We start from the raw sequence: 20,749 nt of genomic DNA on the forward strand, positions 1-20,749 counted from the left end.
TGCTTACATACACTTTAGGATGGCTGCGTTCTCGAAGATTTCCAATAGTTATCATTTATGTATGACATTTAACGCATCATTTATTTCTCGACCCGAATTGTTTTCATGTTGAAAATATCCAGCTTATTTCTTTCTAAAATCTATGGGTTTTTATTGAGAAAATGATGAAATTAAATGGTCGAGCGAGTTCTTGTTCGATCCTCGTGGCATACGCCACCAATGCTTTTGTGTTCAGCGAATAGAACTATAACCAAAAACATGTGCTTGTTTTCAAGTGAAACCATTACTAGATGTTGTAATGATTATGTTCTTGAAAAAAAAGTATTTTAGTTATGCACCAGTATATGTAGTACATTTCAATTAAGAGCCAACGATCGATGTTAGAAATGGTATCCTACTCTTTGTTAGTTGATTTCGATCGAATGTTATTTACAATCGAGTCGCAAGCCACATGTTGTGGTCAATTTTTTATTTATTTCGAAGCAGTAATATTACTGATATATTGCCAAATATGTGTTTTTCTAGTTTTAGGATTCATTCCATATTGTTCAATTAAGCTTCGCTTCATTTAATGCTTGACTTTCAGCTAGCACCTATTTAATTTTCTTGATATTCATGTTGGTCGTCGTCTTCCTAAATTTATTAATGACTGCTGTTGTTTTTGAGGTTGTGTGTTTTAATGAAAAGCCTTGTGAGTTTGTTGTGTTGTGGGCGACTGTGAAGGGTGTCTTAGGTTTAATGATTCCATCCATCGTCGTTAGAATGTCTTTCCGATTCCACTTCTATAATGGCCTTGCATGATGTACATCAACAAGATGTATATTACAGCCAAAGAAAAGATTTCAAGGGTGTTCCCTTCACACTTGGACCCAATGAATATTGTATTCATCTTGTGCTATCAATAGAAAAGAAACGAAAGTACTAACGCGAAAGCAATTGTCAGTTCGTCTTGAGAACATCAGCCATTACGAGAAAATATATTTCATTCTTGGGATCATTACGAAGGATTGGGGTCGGTCACCTCATTCTGTTTGCAATGTACCCAACAACCAACCAACATTATAATGATTCACTTTGTTGTATTTGTGAATAGGTAGTCCAAGATTGATTTAAGATTCTAATATCTTGCTCTCCATTCATCAAACAGTTTCTGTTTCCTTATTATTGGTTTTATTCTCAATTATTATTTATGGCCTAAGGAACTCTGCCATTATGCTCGGGGACAAGCATGATTTTTAGAAACAAAACAAACAGATGATCTTGTGTTTTTGCCACATCTTATCCTATTATGAATTTATAACATTTATTCATTGATCATACTGATTTCTGAAAAGGTGCTTTTGGCTTCCTTAGTGAAATGGAATGGTAATCAGGGGCTCACTTTGAACTTGAATATTCTCTAGGCTAAAATGGTCATGCTTAGTAGCACCTGGATTAGCACATGAATTAAAAAATTGCTGCCTCACCTTTCATTATTACTTGGCATTTGAACTGAAATGTCTTAATTTTGTCAGTATTCATTTTTTCACATTGTGCTTCCATAGAAACCAGTGAGACTGGAAAGTGATTTCACAATGATAAATCATTCTCCTTAATTGATTCTGTCATGAATATTTATTTTTGAAATAGATTTTTAAATGAACTTATTATATTAGTTTCTTGGGTTGTTATTACTGATCCACCTAAAAGCAAATACATGCCTTATGAAAGAAGTCTTGTTTTTGGTTTAAATAAAATGTTTTTTTTTGCTATGATTGTTGTTTGAGAGTGTGTCCTCACCAATGAATCACTATATCCTCTCTTCTAAGGCTAGTAGCTCCTTTCTGGTGGAGAACATGCCAACAAAGATGATTCATAGACTGTGGTTAGCTGCATGGTTTTGTAGTAAAGCCTTTTAAAGAGTGGGTGCTTGAACAAATGTTGGCCCCATGACAGCAGGAACTGAGTAAGTATTTTTTTCTCATGCATAACAAAGCCGTTTGGGAGTTTGGGAACCAGAAATGGATATTTATAACTCCATCAATTATGAATGTCTTGTGGCTACATGAACATTCAAATTTAGATATTAGGAAAAAATATTTACAAGGAAAAATGCTATGCAACATGCCAGTTGTGAATCTGTGTATTGGTTATAATACTTTCCAGCTCACCTTATGTCCTTGGCATTATATTCAACCTCCAATAAAACTAATTTATTAATATTATATTATTTGTTTATTTTCCCTTGTTAAAAAGGGTTTTATTTGATCTTCAGCTTTGCTAAAAGTTATTTAAAAACACTCTTAGTTTTAAGACATTTATTTCCTGAAGATTAAAAACAAACAGGATATAAATGCATTTCTTAGTAAACCCACAAGCTATAATGAATTCTCTCTCTATCATGCTTCATCAACTTGAACAAAACAATAATACAAGTCAAATTTATGTTGTTTCTCTTTTCTTTTTTAACCATTTTCTTAGTGCTTTTGTCAATCTTGAATTTGGAAGAAAAGGGCTGTTATGGAGAGAGATTCATTAGGTGTCTTGTGTAATAAATAAAACTAGTTTAATATATTCAGATTATATTTGCAATGTTAATGGTAGTGCTAATGTTTATAGCATAATTTTTACTAACATAAGATGATACCAAGACTTCTGTTTTTATAAATTAGTTTGATGTCTGTCTTGTGCTGTTTTTAAAGACTGTCTTGCTCCTTTGCATGTAATTAAACACAAAACAGAGTTCAAAAGGTTGAGATTAGAAAGTTTAGACTGATAATTCAATACTTAGTTAAAAAAATTCAACTCATTTTTACATTTTCCTAATGTTGTCAAAACATGAATTAAGCATGCCAGTAAATTCTTCCTATTGTTGATGACTGATATCTCCATCAAACTACTCCTTCAAAGACATGCTTGCTGTCAATGTTTAATCATTATTGAAGATTGGAATGCATAAATTCTAGCTCTAGTTCATCTTTCTCTATGTGGTTCCTGATGGTAAACAAAACAAAGGTTATGTTTCAAATGATTGACTCTCTGGGGCATATAAAAGCAGTCCATACCATTCATGGCATTTCTTTCAGTGCATGGTGTCAGCTATAAATAGAAACCAGACCGTACAATGATTAAGGAATGACGCAGCATTCAGTAGCTATTGAACTGTGACAGAATACATGTACTTAGGACTTTTCTCAAATCCTTTGTTATAGTTAACATGTCTATTAAAACCAATAAATCCAGTAATTGTTGATTTGAAATACAATTTTCAATGAAGTGAAGGAAAGTAATTGAAAACACTGGTTGCTGAGTTTTTGTAGGTGGATAAAATAAAAAGCAAAGGAATAAGTAACTTGTACTTACTTGAATGTAGTTGAAGTGCTAGTGCATTAATTTCATTATTAGCCGAGCACTAGTCGTTTGCAATCCACTTTCTGGCCATGGTCAGCCATCTCCTCAAATCGGCATTCAAGGTTTCATTAATTGTGTGTCATATTTTTATCATAATTTTATATATATATATATATATATATATATATTATTATAAATTAATATATCCAAGATTATTTAGTCTTTAGGACATTTTCAGTGACCCTCTACATTCTTTTGAATCAAAATATTATCATATCATTCCATAATATTTCCATGTGCATATTTATAGCAAAGTAATGCCCAACAATATTTGTCTTATGGCAGCAATGGTTATTATCTATGCTAAAGTATTGCATATTTATGTTTGTAGTCCTGATCCTGCTGAGTCTTCCAATGCTGTGAAGATGCCAAGCATCATGCAGATCAGACACATACCATACCTGGTAAGTGGGATACCTGTGTTATTATATATGAGATTTGTGATTGATTGACTGGTTGATAAATTCTGTTGGTCTTTCTTGTATCTTTTCCTTCATCCAGTGTGACTGTAAACTTCTTAGTCTATTTGGTGAGCAATTAGAACAGAGTTCTTAACTCTTTCTCTCATGTGACCTCTATTCTGGTCTTAGATGCCAGAACCATTACGTAGTGTTTTCAAAGTACACAGTTTCACATTGGTTTCACATTACACCAGCTTTCCTGTATTTGGATAAGAGACAATGCAACATTCGGTTTTTAACACAACATAATGCCTGATATATGACCATGAACCAATCATGACTGAAGCAAACTGACACCTCTTCCTGTGTCTCATCACAGCTCTTTGCTTCAAATTAATTTTCAAACCAATCAAGGCAAAGAATCATAATTTTCTAATTAAAAATGATATTATTGCTTGGTTTTGTCAAGATTTGCTTCTAACCTTTCCTTGTAATTTTTAAGACTTAGGCTTAAACTGACTTAATAATTTTTAAGACTTAGACTGCGGTAAACCAAGTGAAAACTCTCTGTAGATTATTTCTCTATAGATTATTTCTCTATGGACAGAGAAGAGACATGAAAGCTTTTTCTTTCAATTCAAGATATAATGGTAACCATAATTGGTTATGGTAATTTCTGAATGATTTTTTTTGTTCTTCCATAACATGCTCTCTGCCCATTTGTTTGACTTCTCACGTATCAAATATTTCATTTCCCTGAATTAATAAGGTTTTTCTATGTGTTATATTGTCTTTTTTTATGAATGTGGTCTAAAGCCACTTCTAAGACTAAAATATGTACACTGTACATATAATATGATTGATCTCTGATAGGGATTAGAGAATTGTAATGGAATCAATTAACTTACATTTCACTTAGTCGTGTTGAATGGTCCTTTTACCAATATTGAGCCATGAAAAGTACCGTAATTCATGTGAATAGTCCTCTCCACCACACATTTATGTATCAAGGAGATTTCAAGTAATAGCAAATGTACTTAAGGCAAATAAAAAATCCATTAGACTTGTATTAGCATAACAATTAACCAATCCCTACCTTAGGATCTCTATCGGATTTAGTCTTTTGTAATAAGCGGACTAGTGTTAGCATAACAAGTAACCAATCCCTACCTTAGGATCTCTATCATGTTTAGTCTTTTGTAATAAGCAGACTAGTGTTAGCATAACAAGTAACCAATCCCTACCTTAGGATCTCTATCATATTTAGTCTTTTGTAATAAGCGGACTAGTGTTAGGAAATGGTTTTGTTTGATAAGCTTTTTTGTTGTCTATTCTATTGTTTTATGCTTAACTTGTTGATGACCTAATAATGTAAAGTTTTTTGGTATGGAATAAAGGTATTTCCCTGGTTACCATATTGTTATCTGTAAGAATGGCCTTCGCCACAGTTTTTCTCTAGCAAGACTGACAGGATCTAGAAATGCAATCAATTTTATGTCCTAGATATCATCTAAAAGTGAATAATTGGATTTTGATAAGCTAAAAACTAAAAGTACATAGGCACACAGTCCTAATCTTTTAGTTTACTTGACTATTACCTGTAGGTTGCAATCAATCCACATAACTATTATAATTGTTTTTGCTGTTTTTAAAATTAGAATCAGTTTTTTAAGAATGTTTTTGACAAAATTACTAGTTAATAAATTTTAGTATATCAGTGGTTTTAGTTGATGTTCTTTTAAGAGCTCTCATGTAAAGTGTCTAATAAAGCATTGCATTTTTTCTAGGCATATTTTCTTGTCATTTTTAACTAATGGATACACAAAGCCTAGAAACAAGTTATTGTGAGGGGTCTGAATATGCAAATGATGTGTTGCTCACTCACTCACTCCCTAAGATGTTAGCAGATTGATAATTAAACATTTATCGATCATCATCTGCTTACGGACGTTAAGAAAACTTTCACACACTATATTAGAGATAGATAGATAGTAAGACAAACAGGCAGGTGTGCGTTTTAAAGTAGTAACTTTATAGTATGGTTTATTATATTATAGGACCACAATTATGGACAGCCCCCACCTATGACTCCACCTGACTCAAGTAGCCCAACACCAGATGATGTAGATACAGGCAATGAAGATGATGAAGGCAATGCTATTACAAGATGTATCTGGTTAGTACTATGCTACATTTATTTTACTTGTCCTGTTGTTTTTATTTGTATTCTTATTGCGTTCTTTTCTTTTTTTTAGTGGATTTAATCATGATGATGGCTACATGATATGTTGTGATAAATGCAGGTAAATTACTGGTTTCCTCTTACACCTAAGTTTAGTGGTCGTGCCATGCCAAAAATGTAAAATATTGTTTGTAAAAACATCAGCGCTTTCCAACATTTCTCTACCAGTTCTTACTACTTGTACCAGAATGCTTTGGAAGTATATTGTTTACTACTGTTTTCATTGCTACGTGATGGTCACTGCCATCATTCAGAGTATGTCAAGGTCAAACAATTTATTTGATTGACTGTAGTCTATTGCCTGATTTTCCTGTCTTAGCTGTTGTCTTGATCAGCAGTGGGTTGCAATGAAAGCTGTGGTAAAATTATATTTCCCCTGAATTCCTGAAAACAGTATGCTTATTAAAAAAGGAACATGCAAAGGATTCTGTTTGCTGTAGTAACTTATAAAGCAAGCTTATACCAATATGCTATTTGTAACTGTGATTTCGTCTCAATTTCTACAGTGTTTGGCAGCATATTGAGTGCATGGGCATTAGTTCTGAAAATTTACCAGAAAACTATTTATGTGAACAGTGTGATCCAAGGTATGTTGTGATGTAAACAACAATAATCATCGCAACCATCATTATATTCTATGAATACAAGAACGCTTCTTCAACCTTAAATTTTTTTAAAGAGATCCAATTAAATATGTTAGTATTATTATATTCGTTTATTTTTTATATATTTGATATTCAAAATTTATCATCTTTATAACTTGATGGTGTTCTGTTTTTTTCCCAGGGTTCTAGATAGAGATCGTGCTAAAGCTATCCAATCAAGAAAAAGAGAAGAAATGAGTGGTAAGCAAAGATGGCTTGAAATACAACAATGCATTTACTGTCCTTGTCCCTGTAGTATACCATTTTTGTACCTGACATTTAGGGCATTGCATAAATAGATGTTAACTTATGATATTTAGATGATGATGATGACGATGATGAGAGTGCCGAGGATGCAGATGGTACATTATACACTGCAGTTTCCAACACTCCAACTAGAATAACCTTAACTGCTAAAGTCAGCCATCAGAAAAGAAAAAATCCAGGGCCAAGAGTAAAGGTAAATCATAAAAATTAATTAGCTACTAGATACTCTAAAAGAAAAGCATGGGTGGAGAATCCCAGGTTCAGTTAACAGACTTGACATTGTATGTTTGTTATGTTTGATGGTTCTCTTCTGTGCTTTGAGGGTTTTTCTCTGGGTTCTCCAGTTTTCCTCCCTCTGCAAAAATCAACTGCTAAATTCTAATTCAATCTAAAGTGTGCAATTCTAGTAACCCTACCAAATAGTGTAGTAGTCCAATCTGATACTTAGAGATATTAACATATCATGATGTTGTAGGGAGAAAAAGACAAGGAGAAGAAACAGAAAAGGACAAAGGTACACAACTTTCATGCTATTATTCAATCATCTGTTTGTTGTGACCTAATTTCTTTATTATTTATTGTGCAGAGACAGAAACAAAGACTATCTGCAGATTTTTTACCAGGCAAGTGAATCACAAACATTGAAAATGTTTATTTGGGCTTGCAGTTTAAAACTGTTGAGTTCCAGAAAATATTCCAGGAATTCATAAAGGGACCCCTCTACCCCAGTAACTTCCAGTTTTCTTCCATATAAACTCTGTAATTTTGTTCTTTCTCTGAACCCCCTCCCCTCCAGAATTTCCAATCCCTCCACAGGTGATGTATGGATATTTTCTGGGACTACACATTTAAAGAAATAATGAGAAGATAACCAAGTTTGATTGCCATTTTACAGTTGACTGAGTATTATGTTCCCTTGCTAGTTACCATCACCGGCAATAATACTATCACAGCCTTGACAACATTTTTATTGCATATCACTTTTATTAACTAGCAGCAGAAGTGTAGTTGTTTTCAATAGATTGTTTGTAACCTGAATGTTCAATGTGGTGTTATTGTTAATTTATAGTGGATGAGGAAACAAATGGACCATGGGAGAGTAATTGTAGCAAATCTGAGTATTATACTGAAGTAAAAGAATGTATATACAGCCAGGAAATTTTGGAGTATATGGCAAAACTACCACAGGTACAGTTCTACTAAATTTTTATCTTTTCCTTTACTCTAGGGTTGCTGTAGCTAACAGGCATGTGTTTTTCTGATTGTAGAACAATCAAGAAGCTCTAATACCTGAGGGAACAGAACAGTTCTGTAAAATAGTGGAAGTGCAAAGAAATACTAAGGTACTAAATAATAATAACAATAATAAATGAAGTAGAATGGAAGTGTAACTTGCCTATTTTAACTTGCAGGGTTTGGTAACAACAGAAGATCTCCATAAAAATCAGTTCCTTGTAAAGTATAATGGCAAAATGATGCTAAGACATGAATTTGATGAAGAGAACCCAGTATTCAGAAGGTGAAGAATACTATGTTTTGTACTGCATTTGTGGTGCTAGTCACTAGTAGAATGGCCTGCACAATGAACATGACAATAGTGATGTCATCTTAGCAGTATTCTCTCATGCCGTTAATTAACGTAAAGTTTATTTATACACCAGGTATAATCCCTACGTTCTGTTTTACGATCATCAAGACCACTTGAAGCTGTGTGTGGATGCACGTGTGATGGGTAATGATGCAAGGTTTGTCAGAAGATCTTGTTCACCTAATACAGAGGTACCTACTTTTCTTGAAAAATCCAACATATTACAAATTTCCTTAGCTTCTAGCAAAAAGAATACAAGTAATTAACAATTGTTTTTTTTTTTCTTTTTGTTCTTTCTAAGGTGCGTTGCATTGTTCAAAATGGAAAGCTTAATCTGGTGTTGTTCTCTTTATACCCACTCCCAAAAGGAGCTGAAATAACTATTCCATTTGAGTTTAGCCTGGCAGAGTACAACTGCTCTTTATCATGTGCTTGTGCACAAGACACATGTACTGTTGCTAAGTATAAATTAAAACACCAAGTGCCAAGTCAGGAGTTAAATAGCATCATGGAGCATAATGGTCATAAACTATGTGATGACAGTAGTAACTCCAGCCACAACCCTCTCACTACTTCTCCTCTAAGAGCAACACTGGCCACACAAAACAGCTTTCAGGTAGGCAGCCTGTCAGTCAGCCAGGGATACTGTATCATAGAATTTTTATTTGGGGAAAGGAAATGGGACTAACAGTCCACAAAATGAAAATAAGGTATTTGGGTTGATGAAACTATGACAGAAAGAGCACAATAGCATTCTATTGTTATCCTTATTCTCAATTTTAAAAAAAACATTTATAAATTCCATTCCAGGGTGACAGTGATTCAGACCTTGATAATAATCATGAGAGATCTGAAGCTGAGAATAGGAGAAAGAAACTCAGTAGAGAAGAAAGAAAACTAGAAGCTTATGTCAAACAAATTGAAAAAATGGAGAAGAAAGAAAAGAAAAGGCAACAGCCTCAAAAAGAGCATCGGCCTGTTTTGAGAGTGTCTTCAGATGAAGGAAAAGCTCAAATCAGGGGGATACGTGGTCAGAGGCGACTAAGCCACAAGCGCAGGTCTAATGGTTCATCATCAGTATTAAAGAAGAAAAGAGCATGTGCATCAAGCTGTTCATCAGAACCTTTATCACCAGATGAAGTTAGCAGCAGTGCTTCAACACCTACCACACCCAAGACAGTAACAACAATTGCTGAAGAACCCCTTGTAGAAACTCCTTCAACTTCCCCCAGCAGAAACTTTAGATTCCCTAAAACTAAAGGCGATGAGAACAGTCAAGATGGTTACTTTAAAACAGAGGCTGTGTCTTCTAGTATATTGTCTAGCCCGATCTCCCCCTGTAGTCCCAGAGAGAGTGAGACTGAGACCAAACAAACACTAAGTACTGCCAGTAGCAACAGTGACATTGCTATGGAAATAGAAATGGAGGAGTCTGAAGCAGGTCGATTAGAGGATTCATGTGATCAGGTACAAGTGTCTTTACATAGTTCCACCACAGGAGATCTTGGATCGGCCCTATCAGTCAGACTGGCAGAGATTACCAATGTGGCTGGTACTGAATCTAATACTCCTAGTCCCTGCCCTTCAACATCAGGTATGTGTTGATCTTGATCCATAAAAAAAAGCAAGTGGAGAGTTTGTGTCTATAGAACATTTGAATATATCAAGGAGTGTGTGTTAAGAATACATGGCCCCACAAGCTACTAGCTTTAACTATATTGTATAGAAATAAAAATATGTGTTTATGTATTATTTATTTTGTTGTTGCTGCTTGTGAAAGTTGATTTACCCCATATACAACATTGTTATTGTTTAAAACCGGATGTAATTGTTTATGATGTAATTGTATATTGCATCCCATGGATGTACATATAGGTCAGCAGAATTTTTAAGTGTGCTTCCCTGGATGAATATATACATCCTTGGTATTTGTTATTTCCATAATCCCTGTTGTTGGCGATCACAATGAAAAAATCTGATTGTTGAGAATGAGATCTTTGTATTGGGCCACTTCTTTTCAGTTGATCTTATGGGTGAAATCCAAGATGGCTACTGGTAGCTGGAGTGAGTACCTTGTTAGGAACCCTGGGAGTCAAGGGGTTAATTATTTCTATAATGTATCACATATCAGTACCAAGGAATTTATACCCTTACTATTGATTTATTACTGTTATTTCATTTTCTATTTCTCTTTTCTTAGCTTCCCCTACAAGTTCAGAAAGTGTCATGAATGGATGTCCATCTGTGGTAATAAGTGATGGTCGTAGCCCAGGGCCAGCGCCTGGCAGCCCTTTAGCTGCGCTATTGCATGGTGTACATGTATCTCGATCAAACCCTTACTATTATTCATTGAAAAAGGTAATACTTCATTGCATATGAGATTTCTGTCATATATAACTGTCATAAATCTTGAGTTCTGATTGGCTGGAAGCCAAGCATTATGAGAGCACGCGCAAGCCATCATTTTCTATTAGGTCATTTGTGTCCAAGTTAAGAGCTACTCTAATTTGTGTCATGCTTCTTTTAACACTTGTCTTGTATTTTGCCAATCCCCTCTCACTATATGACTACACAGAGCATGTAAACCAACATTTTTTTCCTATTTCTTCAACTTTTCTGCTTACTTTCTTCCTTATTCAGCTTTGTCTTTTTTAGCACTTTCTTGTACACATTTATAAATGATTTTTATGAATGATTTTTTTCTTTTCAGCGCTGGCTGTGCAAATTTCTTTACAGTCATAATGGTGTTGGAGTAGCTAGACCTGCCAATGGACTTCGTACATCCTTGGGAATTCTTCAACCACCCAAAGTAGCAACATTGAATAACAAAACTTTCCACTCAAAACTAAATAACAGTAAGAAGATTTTATCTTAGGTTTATTGCCTCAAATTGTTTGTCTACAAAATGTTCACAAATACTAATGCTAGAGTAAGAGGTTGATCATCTTATGTGCAACAGATCTTTACTGAAGAATATACTTCTGGTGTTAATAAGATTTTAAACATAACATAAAATACTAATATTTTGTTATTGTTTTTTCTTTTACAAGCAGTTCCTCTTCCTCTGAAGAAACGCCATCTGAAATATTTAAAGACTTCGCTGGGTACTAAAGATGAAGTAATGAACAATAGAACACTGAATAATGACAACATCAGCTCTACGCATAATGGACCACTAAGTGATACAAGTGATATAAAACCATCTTTCAATCAATATGTGTCATGCGGCGAGGAGCATAAACCTGCTTCAAGTGTTCATTGTACAGTCATTTCCAATACCTCAAAAGAGGTTATTAAATCTTCACAATCGAGAACTCTAGAGAATAGACCTTCTAACACTAGAACATTGGATATCATTCAAAATGAAGTTCCATCAAATAGTGTAGATACAGCACAAGTTTCATATCAGAGTACAACAGAGCATTCTGTACAAGCTATTGTTGGTAGAGGCACTCTCGATACTGTACCAGATGTTAAACCGGTCATGATAAGTACTACTGCAGTTAGACGACCTAGTGACCCTAGATTGTTAAGTCCGTCAGCATCCATTTCCCAACAATTTCCACAGCAGCCTACCAGCACAGTAATACAAACTGTTCCTATTACAACATCTGTTACCCAGAGTAGTGACGTCAGCTCAGGAACACCAGGAAAGAAAAAGGTAATATTCCAGGATTGATTGCTGGAAAATGAGTCTTTTAGAGAACACAGTTTCACAAAGAAAAAAGGCTCTACTGTTGTGCCTTCTGCCATGGCTGCCATCACTTGATGGTGCAAAACAAAGCCTCTATTGATGGGAACACAAGTGAGAGTAGAGAGTGTAGCAAGTAACATTGGATCTTGTCCGTGAATCATATGCCTAATATTTATCAAACTTATGTTCTTTTGTTAGGTCTCACTTCTAGAGTATCGGAACCGGTCATTGCAAAGATTGTCAGGTGATGGCTCCAAACCATCACAACCAACCAGCTCTAGCTCAACACCACTAGGTTCTTCTTCTGCCTCATCTGTGGCAACATCTGTCGTCAGGTCAAATAGTGAACCTCAACCGAGTCTTTCATCTAGTGCTTTGATAAAGAAGCCAAAGAACTGGGAAGCAAATGGACCTCGTATTGAACCAATCAGTCCAGATGAAAACGAACGTATAAAACTATCTACAAGCAGCATGACAGGCTTAACTACTTGCAACACTCCACTGTTTGAAGCACTGGCCAAGAAAGAAGTGGGAATGAATATGTATAACAAGAAGTTATCGGCACTCATTTCAGAGCAGCTTCTTAGTGGTTAGTTTTAAACTTATTTCTTCTAAATACCAGTATTCAATACTTATAATAGATGTGTTAATGGCTATAGCAGAATGATACTGTTAGGGTACTGTATTTTGCAGTACATTGTAACACATTATGATTGTATAAATAAAACATTTACCATCATGTAAGACAGCATAATTATACATACCAGCTATGCACATAGACTAACACTTGTCAGATAACTGGTCTGTTGTTTTTTATCAGATCCTAAATATTCTCCCACCTCCTCCAAGTCTCCAAGCACGGCATCCAATTCACCAAGCATACCACCCCCACCACCACCCCCACTGGATACAGCTGGAAAGGGTAAGTATCCTTTATCTTTATTATCAGTATTACCATGATGATATGCACATATTCTTCTTTATCACGCAGTGAGTTTTTGTTTGAAATGATGTGAGGATTTTAATCTTCACAACCCACACTGCAACATTTGTTTTCAGAATAAGCTCAATGGGTTATTTTTGGGGCCCAGCATTCCAGAGTTTTGGTCTCCTTTATTCCCAATTTTAGTCCCAACAATCCTGTGCTTTACTAAGTTTCTGTTGACCTTCCCTTGAGCTTCACAAAAGGATATGAAGATAGAAATATAGATCTGATAAATAGAATGGATTTCAAATAAAAACGTTCTGTGTTTGATTATTGATTACAGGAGATGCAATGGAGATAGAGGAAGAGGATGGTGTATCAGACCAGAAGATCTTCCTTACTACTCCACTAGTGTCGACATCACGAACTCCCATCCAACCTTCCACTCAACCCACTTCTCTTATTTCAGAATATGGCCATCCACACCAGGTAATAGACTATTCGATGTCATAACATGCTATTATAATGAAAACAAATCATTTCTTCTCACGGGCACTGCGGACAAAGAAACCAGGGGGGCTATAGACCTACCACTTTTGTCTTGGGGTAGGGTGACTTGATGTGGCAGCGAATCAGGGGGACTACAAAACTTACCACTTTTGTCTTGGGGTAGGATGACTTGATGTGACAGCGAATCAGGGGGGCTGTAGACCTACAGAGTGACAGTGACTTGAAACTTACCATGAATATATTTTCCAGATTTCAGAATATCATCCCTCTGTTCACGATCAGCATCTACATACCCGTGCACAGAACTTAATGGTGCCTATGATGCAACCTTCTTCTTCTCAACTACCATCCCATTCTCAGTCTAGAATTACTTCCACGCCTTACCTTGTTGCTGCTACTGCTTCTCCGGCCATGCCTTCCCAGGTTCGGTTTCCCTCATACCAGAATCCCTCTTTACAAAGTACGACCTACTATCATCAGTAGTTAGTAATGTGTGAATAAAAGATATGTTTATGTTGTAAATATTTTCATCCAGGGGACTTACTATATCTTGTAAAGTAAACCTTGTAGGTTGTGGTATTGTAAATTAACCACATTGGCTCGTTATGTTAAAGAGGACTATTTTCTGGTTACATATATGCTAAGTGTTAAGTAGTTTAGAAAAATGTAGCATATACCAGAATTCAAAGTTGACCATCTTTATTGGTTTATTTTTAGGTGTTGAATGGTTACGGAACTTACATACTACATACGTTAAAAACGTCCCTCCAATCCCATGTAAAAAACACTCTCAAATAACACTGTATTTTATTTAGATCATAGTGTGAAATAAATGATAACTAAATCTCATTTATTAAACAATGAGGTTTTTACCAGTATTCAATTTACCGTCATTCATGACTTTTTATCAATATGTAAGACAAACAGGAGATCTTACGGATCGTTTCCACTCTTAAAATACACTTAACAAATTTACTCGATTCAAATTGTAAATTGTACTCTGCAGAGTCCCATTTAAGTTGCTCAATTTTTTTGAGTGTATTATAAACAAAATCGTACAATTCGGAATTTTTAGATACCCGTGATGTTTTGAGAGTTCCTCGAGATCGTGCGATTTCCTATTCTTATACCTACAGTATACTATATTAACTCTATTTATATCCATGTTGAAATCACTGATGATTTCTACTATCTGATTGGCTCTCGGAAGTGCAATTTATAATGGTAATTGAACTGAGTGCATTGCAATTTGCAATGGGTTCGAGTCCAGTTTAAGAAGTATCACGAGTGCAGTTCAAAACGCGAGTGCAATTTTAAACTCTTGTTTTTAAACTGCACTAATGATAGTTTTTTAAACTGCACGAAAAAACATTTGATTTTGTTAAACATGACCCCCCCAAAAATCTTTCCTTTTTTGCACAGGGATTTCGCTTTTTAAAACAGTGATTTCAAAAACGTCAACATTAACCACCGACCAATCAAAATCGACAATTTTTGATGGCCATATTATTATAAGGGAATAATTCACATCTTAATTTCAACCAATCAGATTGCAGAATTGGCTGCTACTGATTTCAAAATTGATGCAATAAAATCACGAATCGCGCCATTTTGAGCTCTAAATCGTACTATTTTTAAGAGCCAATAAAATTGCAGCAAACAGCATTTGACCAATCGGATCACAAGAAGAGAAGCCAAAAAAGCACGAGAAAGAAATTTAAGGGGATTTTCTAGACAGTTCTTTGACTAAATTTTACATTTAAAATCAAATTTTTAATTTAGTATTAATGCAGGATATTTTACAAATTTGCGATGGTTTAGCGTGGTATGTCCTATTAACCACGATATGACGTGTTTGTCAAAGTGTTATGTACTCATGAGGCGTAAGAAGTTAGAAGAACTGATACATACACGTTTTGAATGACCCTCGAATATGAAATACTGTATGACTATGCATTTCTTTGTTTTTTTTGTCAAAAATGACCATGCATTATCGTAGAATGATACGATTCACTAGCCGGCATTTATGCAATTCTCGACTTTCACATCCCCATAATCCTTTGCGTCTTTGGGGGGTAACCAGAGGGTAAAAACCAACTTATTTTACTGAAGGCTGATCAGACAATGTTGAAAATACCTTGTTTGCTATCCAAAGATAAAATGAAGAAGTAAAAAACAGAAAAAGATAGAAGCTTGAAGACGTTTAAGGTAAATTTTAAAAATTTTTTCTTAAGTCAATACATTTTCTGTAAGACCAAAACTCTTCATGATCTGTACACGCAAAAATAACTTGGAATAAACTGATAATCAGTATTGTACAGATAAAAGCAGGTATAGTATAAATTCAATTAAGAAACCTTTCAATTTGGGACAGTTTTTTGATTGGTTACCCCACAAAAACGCAAGGCATTATGGGGACGTGAAAGTAGAGAATAGACCTTAATTTCCCGAATTCGCTTGGATGACCACGAAACAATGGTTTGAAGTCGAGACTGAACTTGATTCTTTTATTCATCCAGTTCAACCTCGACTTGAAACCATTGTTTCGTGATCAGTCAAGCGAATTCGGGAAAGGCCTATTATAGTCTGTAAAAAGCTAATTATTTTGTGAGGTATATTTTTTCCTAGAATCACTACTGGTGGCGCAGTTTTTGCTTCAAAAACTCGCGCGTAAACATCCACTGAACACTAGTTTTTGGCTAGTTATCTCTTCTCCATTGAATGCTGATTATCTTGAAAACAAACTCAGGACACCACATTTTTATTGTCATATTTGCCCATATTTGAAATGGCTATAAATACTTTTAAGCATTTTTAGATATTTTTAAATTTGAATATATTCTAAGGCTTCAAATTTTTCTTTCATTTTAAGATTCTTTTTTAGATAATTGATTTAGGTATGCCAAAAAACGGTCCGCCATTGTTGACAGTCAGAGTAGTGCCTGTAGCTGTTTCCATAGTAATCAGCGTATTCAGCAATTATTTGATTGACAAGAGATTAACTTAATCTCTTAGCGTTCTACCCTTTTAATTCAGTATAGTGTAACACTCGTTTGAAGTAAGACGAACTTTCGGGATTAATATCTTTATGTAATTGTTTTGACTGACTCGCCAACGTTGGTAAGTCCTCAACCTTATTGTATTTCTTTTAATCTGTAGCACAACTGATTACTTTGTTGTGTATTTCACCTTGTGAATCATTTTCCCATAAGTAACAACAATTGTAAACAGAGCAATAGGCTAACTATAGATAATCCTTATTTTAGTTGACCAGATCATTACCAGATTCAATAGTGCAAGAATAAAAAGGATTTGCGTACTCAACTATGGCAGTGGTTTCCTTTTGATACGATATTATTGAGAAATCCCGTACAGTCAACAACGAGGGGATCCACCGAGAGATAAGTCAATAAGTGATTCTATATTCACCAACGATTCCTTTGTGAAACTGTGAAACTCTAAATGTGAAACTCTTATAGTTAATGTGAAATAACTGCCGTTTTAAAGTAAACGTTGCATAATGTTGGAACCAGAGAAAGAAACTACGAAGGAAAGCACGACCACAGAAATATGCGAAGCACGATCGGAATGTCGCTTGCGAACACGTACCGAAAAGGGTCTTGAAATGGACTTACAAAACGCAAAAAAGAAGAGAACCAAGGCAGGAAAGGATCTTAATAAACGAATACAGGATTCTTATGAATTACTGAGAATTCCTTCTGATCTTGTAAAGCTTACCGCCAGTATTGACGGTCTAGAAATGGAAATGAATAGATTCAGAGCTATTAACGACCAAGTGCTTGACCTCTTGCTAAAGATGGGTGATGATAAAGATAACAAAGACGACGGTCAATTTACAACGCTGTGGGAGTCCTCCCTGGAGTGTATGGCCGACTTAAAAACAAAGAAAAAGGAGTTAGAGTTCGAGAGATCGGAGATGCTATCACAGAGATCTTCTAAGAGGAGCAGTCGTTCATCGAGAACGTCGGGATCTAACGCCCTATCGATCGCAAAACAAGCTATAATCGAAGCCACGACACTAAAAGAGAAAATGAGAAGCTTGCAGAGACGACAGGAAATTGACAGGCAAAAAGACGAATTAAAACGACAACAAAGAGAACTACAACGCCTTGAAGAAGAGGAGGAGCTCCGAGGAGAGTTAAACGCCGCAGAAGCCATCAAAGGATTACTCAGTAAAGACGCCGAGGACGAGAAAACTGAAGCTGGGAAGGGAGAGATAGCCATCCCCACAGCAATACAAGACCCGTGGGATATCTCCCAGCTTAGTCAATACACCACCAACAAACGTGACGTATCCGACGTCATTAATCCTGTTACCAAAGAAGTCACGCCACCCACCAAGAAAACAGAATATGAACACACAGGAAACCCAGCAGCTGGAGTTAAAGGGCAGTACACAGGAAACCCAGCTGCCGAAGTTAAGAAGTCGTACACAGGAAACCCAGCAGCTAAAGTCAAAACGCTGTACACAGGAAACCCAACTGAGGAAGCCAAAGTAAAGGAACCATTACACATAGGGCGTCCAAGTCAACGCGAAACGGATGAAATAGACCTAGGAGCAATTCTGGAGAAAAACGGATCGACAGGAATACAAGCGAGACTCCAACCCATAAGGAACCCTCGTATGAGTGGAATTATCGATCCGGCCACACCCCAATTTAGAGCCAGCTCCACTCCAGCGACGTCTTACACCTCGCCACCAATGGACATCTCCTGGCAGCTTCAGTCCATCCAAAGAGAAAGCACCGAAATCCAGAGACAGCAAGTCCATCTCCTGAAGCGTCTCATGCTACCAGCGCCAAAACCACCAATCTTCCAAGGCGACATACTAGAATATCCAAAGTGGGAGAGTGCTTTCGAGGCTCTGATAGAAGAAGACGGCGACCCAAGTCGTAAGCTTTACTACCTCGGGCAGTATACAGGGGGAGCAGCCCAAAGAACCATCAATGGGCTGCTCGGACTTCGCACGGAAGATGCCTATACTCGTGCCAGGAAGATGTTGAAAGAACGCTATGGCAATCCATATAGAATCTACGAAGAATACAGAAAGAAGCTGTTCAGTTGGCCAACCTGCAAATCGGGGATGGAACTCCAAGAGCTAAGTGACTTCCTTGTGATGACGCAAGAAACCATGAAAACAGTTGGTTACTTAAGGGAGCTTAATAGCCTCATGTTCATTCGTCAGCTCGCTACAAGACTGCCAGCTTACTATTGCAACAGGTGGAGGGAGAGCGCCAAGAGGATTGAAGCCAAGAAGAGCGAGTATACATTCAATGACCTTGTGGAGTTCGTTCAGGATGCCGCCTCTGATGCAACACATCCAGTGTTCTCTTTAGAATCACTATCAGCTACGAAGAAAGAACTAGACACGAACAAAGAAAAGGGCGGTTACCTAGCAGGACGAAACGCCTTAAGGAATGAAACCAAACGTTCACAAGGATCGACTTTCGCTACTTCCGTTTCAAGACACGAGATCACAAAAGAAAGAGCAAACAACTCATCGAACAACTCGTATGTGCGCATGTGCCCCCTCTGCGATAAGCCTCACGAACTCGAGCGCTGTAAAATCTTTCTTGAAAAGTCGCCAAAGGAAAGAGTGGAGGTCTGCAAGTCGAAAGGCGTCTGTTTCGCATGCCTTACGAAAGGGCACATGGCAAGACGCTGCAGGAAGAAGGCCGAATGCGGTGTTTGCGAGAAATCACACGCAACCCTGCTCCACTTTGATACTAAAGTTGATGCAAGTAAACCAGCCTCAGAGACAGCTAAAGCAACCAACCACTGTATCAAGGTCTGTCACCTGAATGACTGCAACAACGCCAGGACCTCCATGATAGTCCCCGTTTGGGTATATCACCAAGATAACGAGGATCGTAAGGTAGAAATGTATGCCGTTTTGGATGACCAGAGCGACACATGTTTCATCACAGACGACGCCTGCTCTCAACTATCCTTGTCTGGTCCGGAAATAACATTGGAGCTAGGAACAATGCATTCCGTCGAAAATATCTTGACAAGAAAAATCGAAGGACTGGTTGTCTCTCGCCAGGACGGAGAAGTTAACATACCTCTTCCAAGAGCGTACTCAAGGGATCAGATACCTGCTAGACGCGAACAGATACCAAGACCGGAGATCTCAAGGGGGTGGAAACACCTCGAACCAATAGCGGACCAGATACCACCATACAGAGAAGAACTAAAGATCGGCCTCCTAGTTGGCAACAACTGTGTTCGCGCTATCAAGCCAAGACAAGTTGTCCCTGGGAATGCAACTGACCCGTACGCTATGCGCACAGCTCTCGGCTGGGGTGTCATAGGCGCAGAGGTGGTAGGAAGTGATTGCGAAGAAGGCAGCGTTAGATGTCACTATGTCGCGACTAAGAGGATGGATACGGACCACGGGACGTCTTTCCTTATCCCGCAGCCCCCATCTCACAAGGAGGTTATGACCCCTCTTGCCGTGAAAAGGATGTTCGAGCACGAGTTCCCTGAAATGCAATGCTCCGACAAGTCATTATCACAAGAAGATATAAGGTTTATGAAGATGATGACCGAGCAGATCCACAAAACCGAGGACGGCCACTATGAGATGCCGCTACCATTAAGAGAAGACGGCCTGAGTCTTCCCTGCAACCGAAGGCTCGCAGAGGTACGCTTGAATCAACTGAAGACCCGTTTCGACAAGGATCCAAAGTATAAGCAAGATTACGTCACCTTCGTCGAGGACATGTTAGCAAAGGGCTATGCAGAAGAGGCACCGAACCACTACGAAAGGGTATGGTACGTACATACATACATACATACATACATTTATTGAGGCTCCTTTTTACAAGGCTTTTCAGCAACAATATAGATAAATATAATATAACACTAATATAAATGATACTATTATAAGAATATAAAATATAAGAATATAAATATAAGTATATACAATTATAATCAATATGTAAATTAAACTACTTTATTGAAACTAAATAATTAAAAAGTCGTTTTCTAAAAATTTTAGAGTCATTTATACATTTTAAGTCTTTCTGGAGACCGTTCCAAATTTTAGCTCCGCGGAACGCGAA

The 20,749-nt window shown here is 36.8% G+C and overlaps 1 protein-coding gene and 1 long non-coding RNA gene across 3 annotated transcripts; one reads left to right on the forward strand and one right to left on the reverse strand.

Annotated features, from left to right (window-relative positions):
* Positions 1–302: 302 nt before the first annotated feature.
* On the reverse strand, positions 303–4,824 carry LOC116297795 (uncharacterized). Its single transcript, XR_004197267.2, has 3 exons — positions 4,700–4,824; positions 1,467–4,050; positions 303–895 (listed from the first exon to the last, which is right to left on the reverse strand). It is a non-coding gene; the product is annotated as an uncharacterized LOC116297795 (long non-coding RNA).
* LOC116297755 (uncharacterized) lies at positions 1,809–14,539 on the forward strand. 2 transcript variants are annotated; one of them, XM_031706045.2, is made up of 22 exons: positions 1,809–1,945; positions 3,722–3,794; positions 5,849–5,967; positions 6,047–6,094; positions 6,540–6,620; positions 6,820–6,878; positions 6,998–7,137; positions 7,420–7,458; positions 7,531–7,567; positions 8,014–8,132; positions 8,213–8,287; positions 8,357–8,463; positions 8,606–8,723; positions 8,834–9,148; positions 9,343–10,126; positions 10,733–10,890; positions 11,243–11,387; positions 11,583–12,193; positions 12,425–12,815; positions 13,047–13,148; positions 13,495–13,640; positions 13,911–14,539. In XM_031706045.2, exons 1-22 carry the CDS (start codon positions 1,929–1,931, stop codon positions 14,142–14,144), a joined length of 3,918 nt encoding a protein of 1,305 aa, XP_031561905.2. In that variant the 5' UTR covers positions 1,809–1,928; the 3' UTR covers positions 14,145–14,539. The 2 variants fall into 2 exon arrangements, with proteins under 2 accessions (XP_031561905.2, XP_031561912.2); XM_031706052.2 differs by having other exon boundaries at positions 11,586–12,193.
* Positions 14,540–20,749: the final 6,210 nt, after the last annotated feature.

The sequence above is a fragment of the Actinia tenebrosa genome, unplaced genomic scaffold, assembly GCF_029948245.1.
Source record: "Actinia tenebrosa isolate PJP-AT-01 unplaced genomic scaffold, QUT_ActTen_1.0 PGA_scaffold1__47_contigs__length_23844297, whole genome shotgun sequence".
In the NCBI taxonomy this organism is placed as follows: domain Eukaryota; kingdom Metazoa; phylum Cnidaria; class Anthozoa; order Actiniaria; family Actiniidae; genus Actinia; species Actinia tenebrosa.

Bases quoted from the DNA above. Each gene is read 5' to 3' on its own strand.
- LOC116297755 (XM_031706045.2), top strand. The intron at 9,149-9,342 runs GTAGGCAGCCTG...ATTCCATTCCAG, and splicing joins CCACACAAAACAGCTTTCAG to GGTGACAGTGATTCAGACCT. The intron at 10,127-10,732 runs GTATGTGTTGAT...CTCTTTTCTTAG, and splicing joins TCCCTGCCCTTCAACATCAG to CTTCCCCTACAAGTTCAGAA.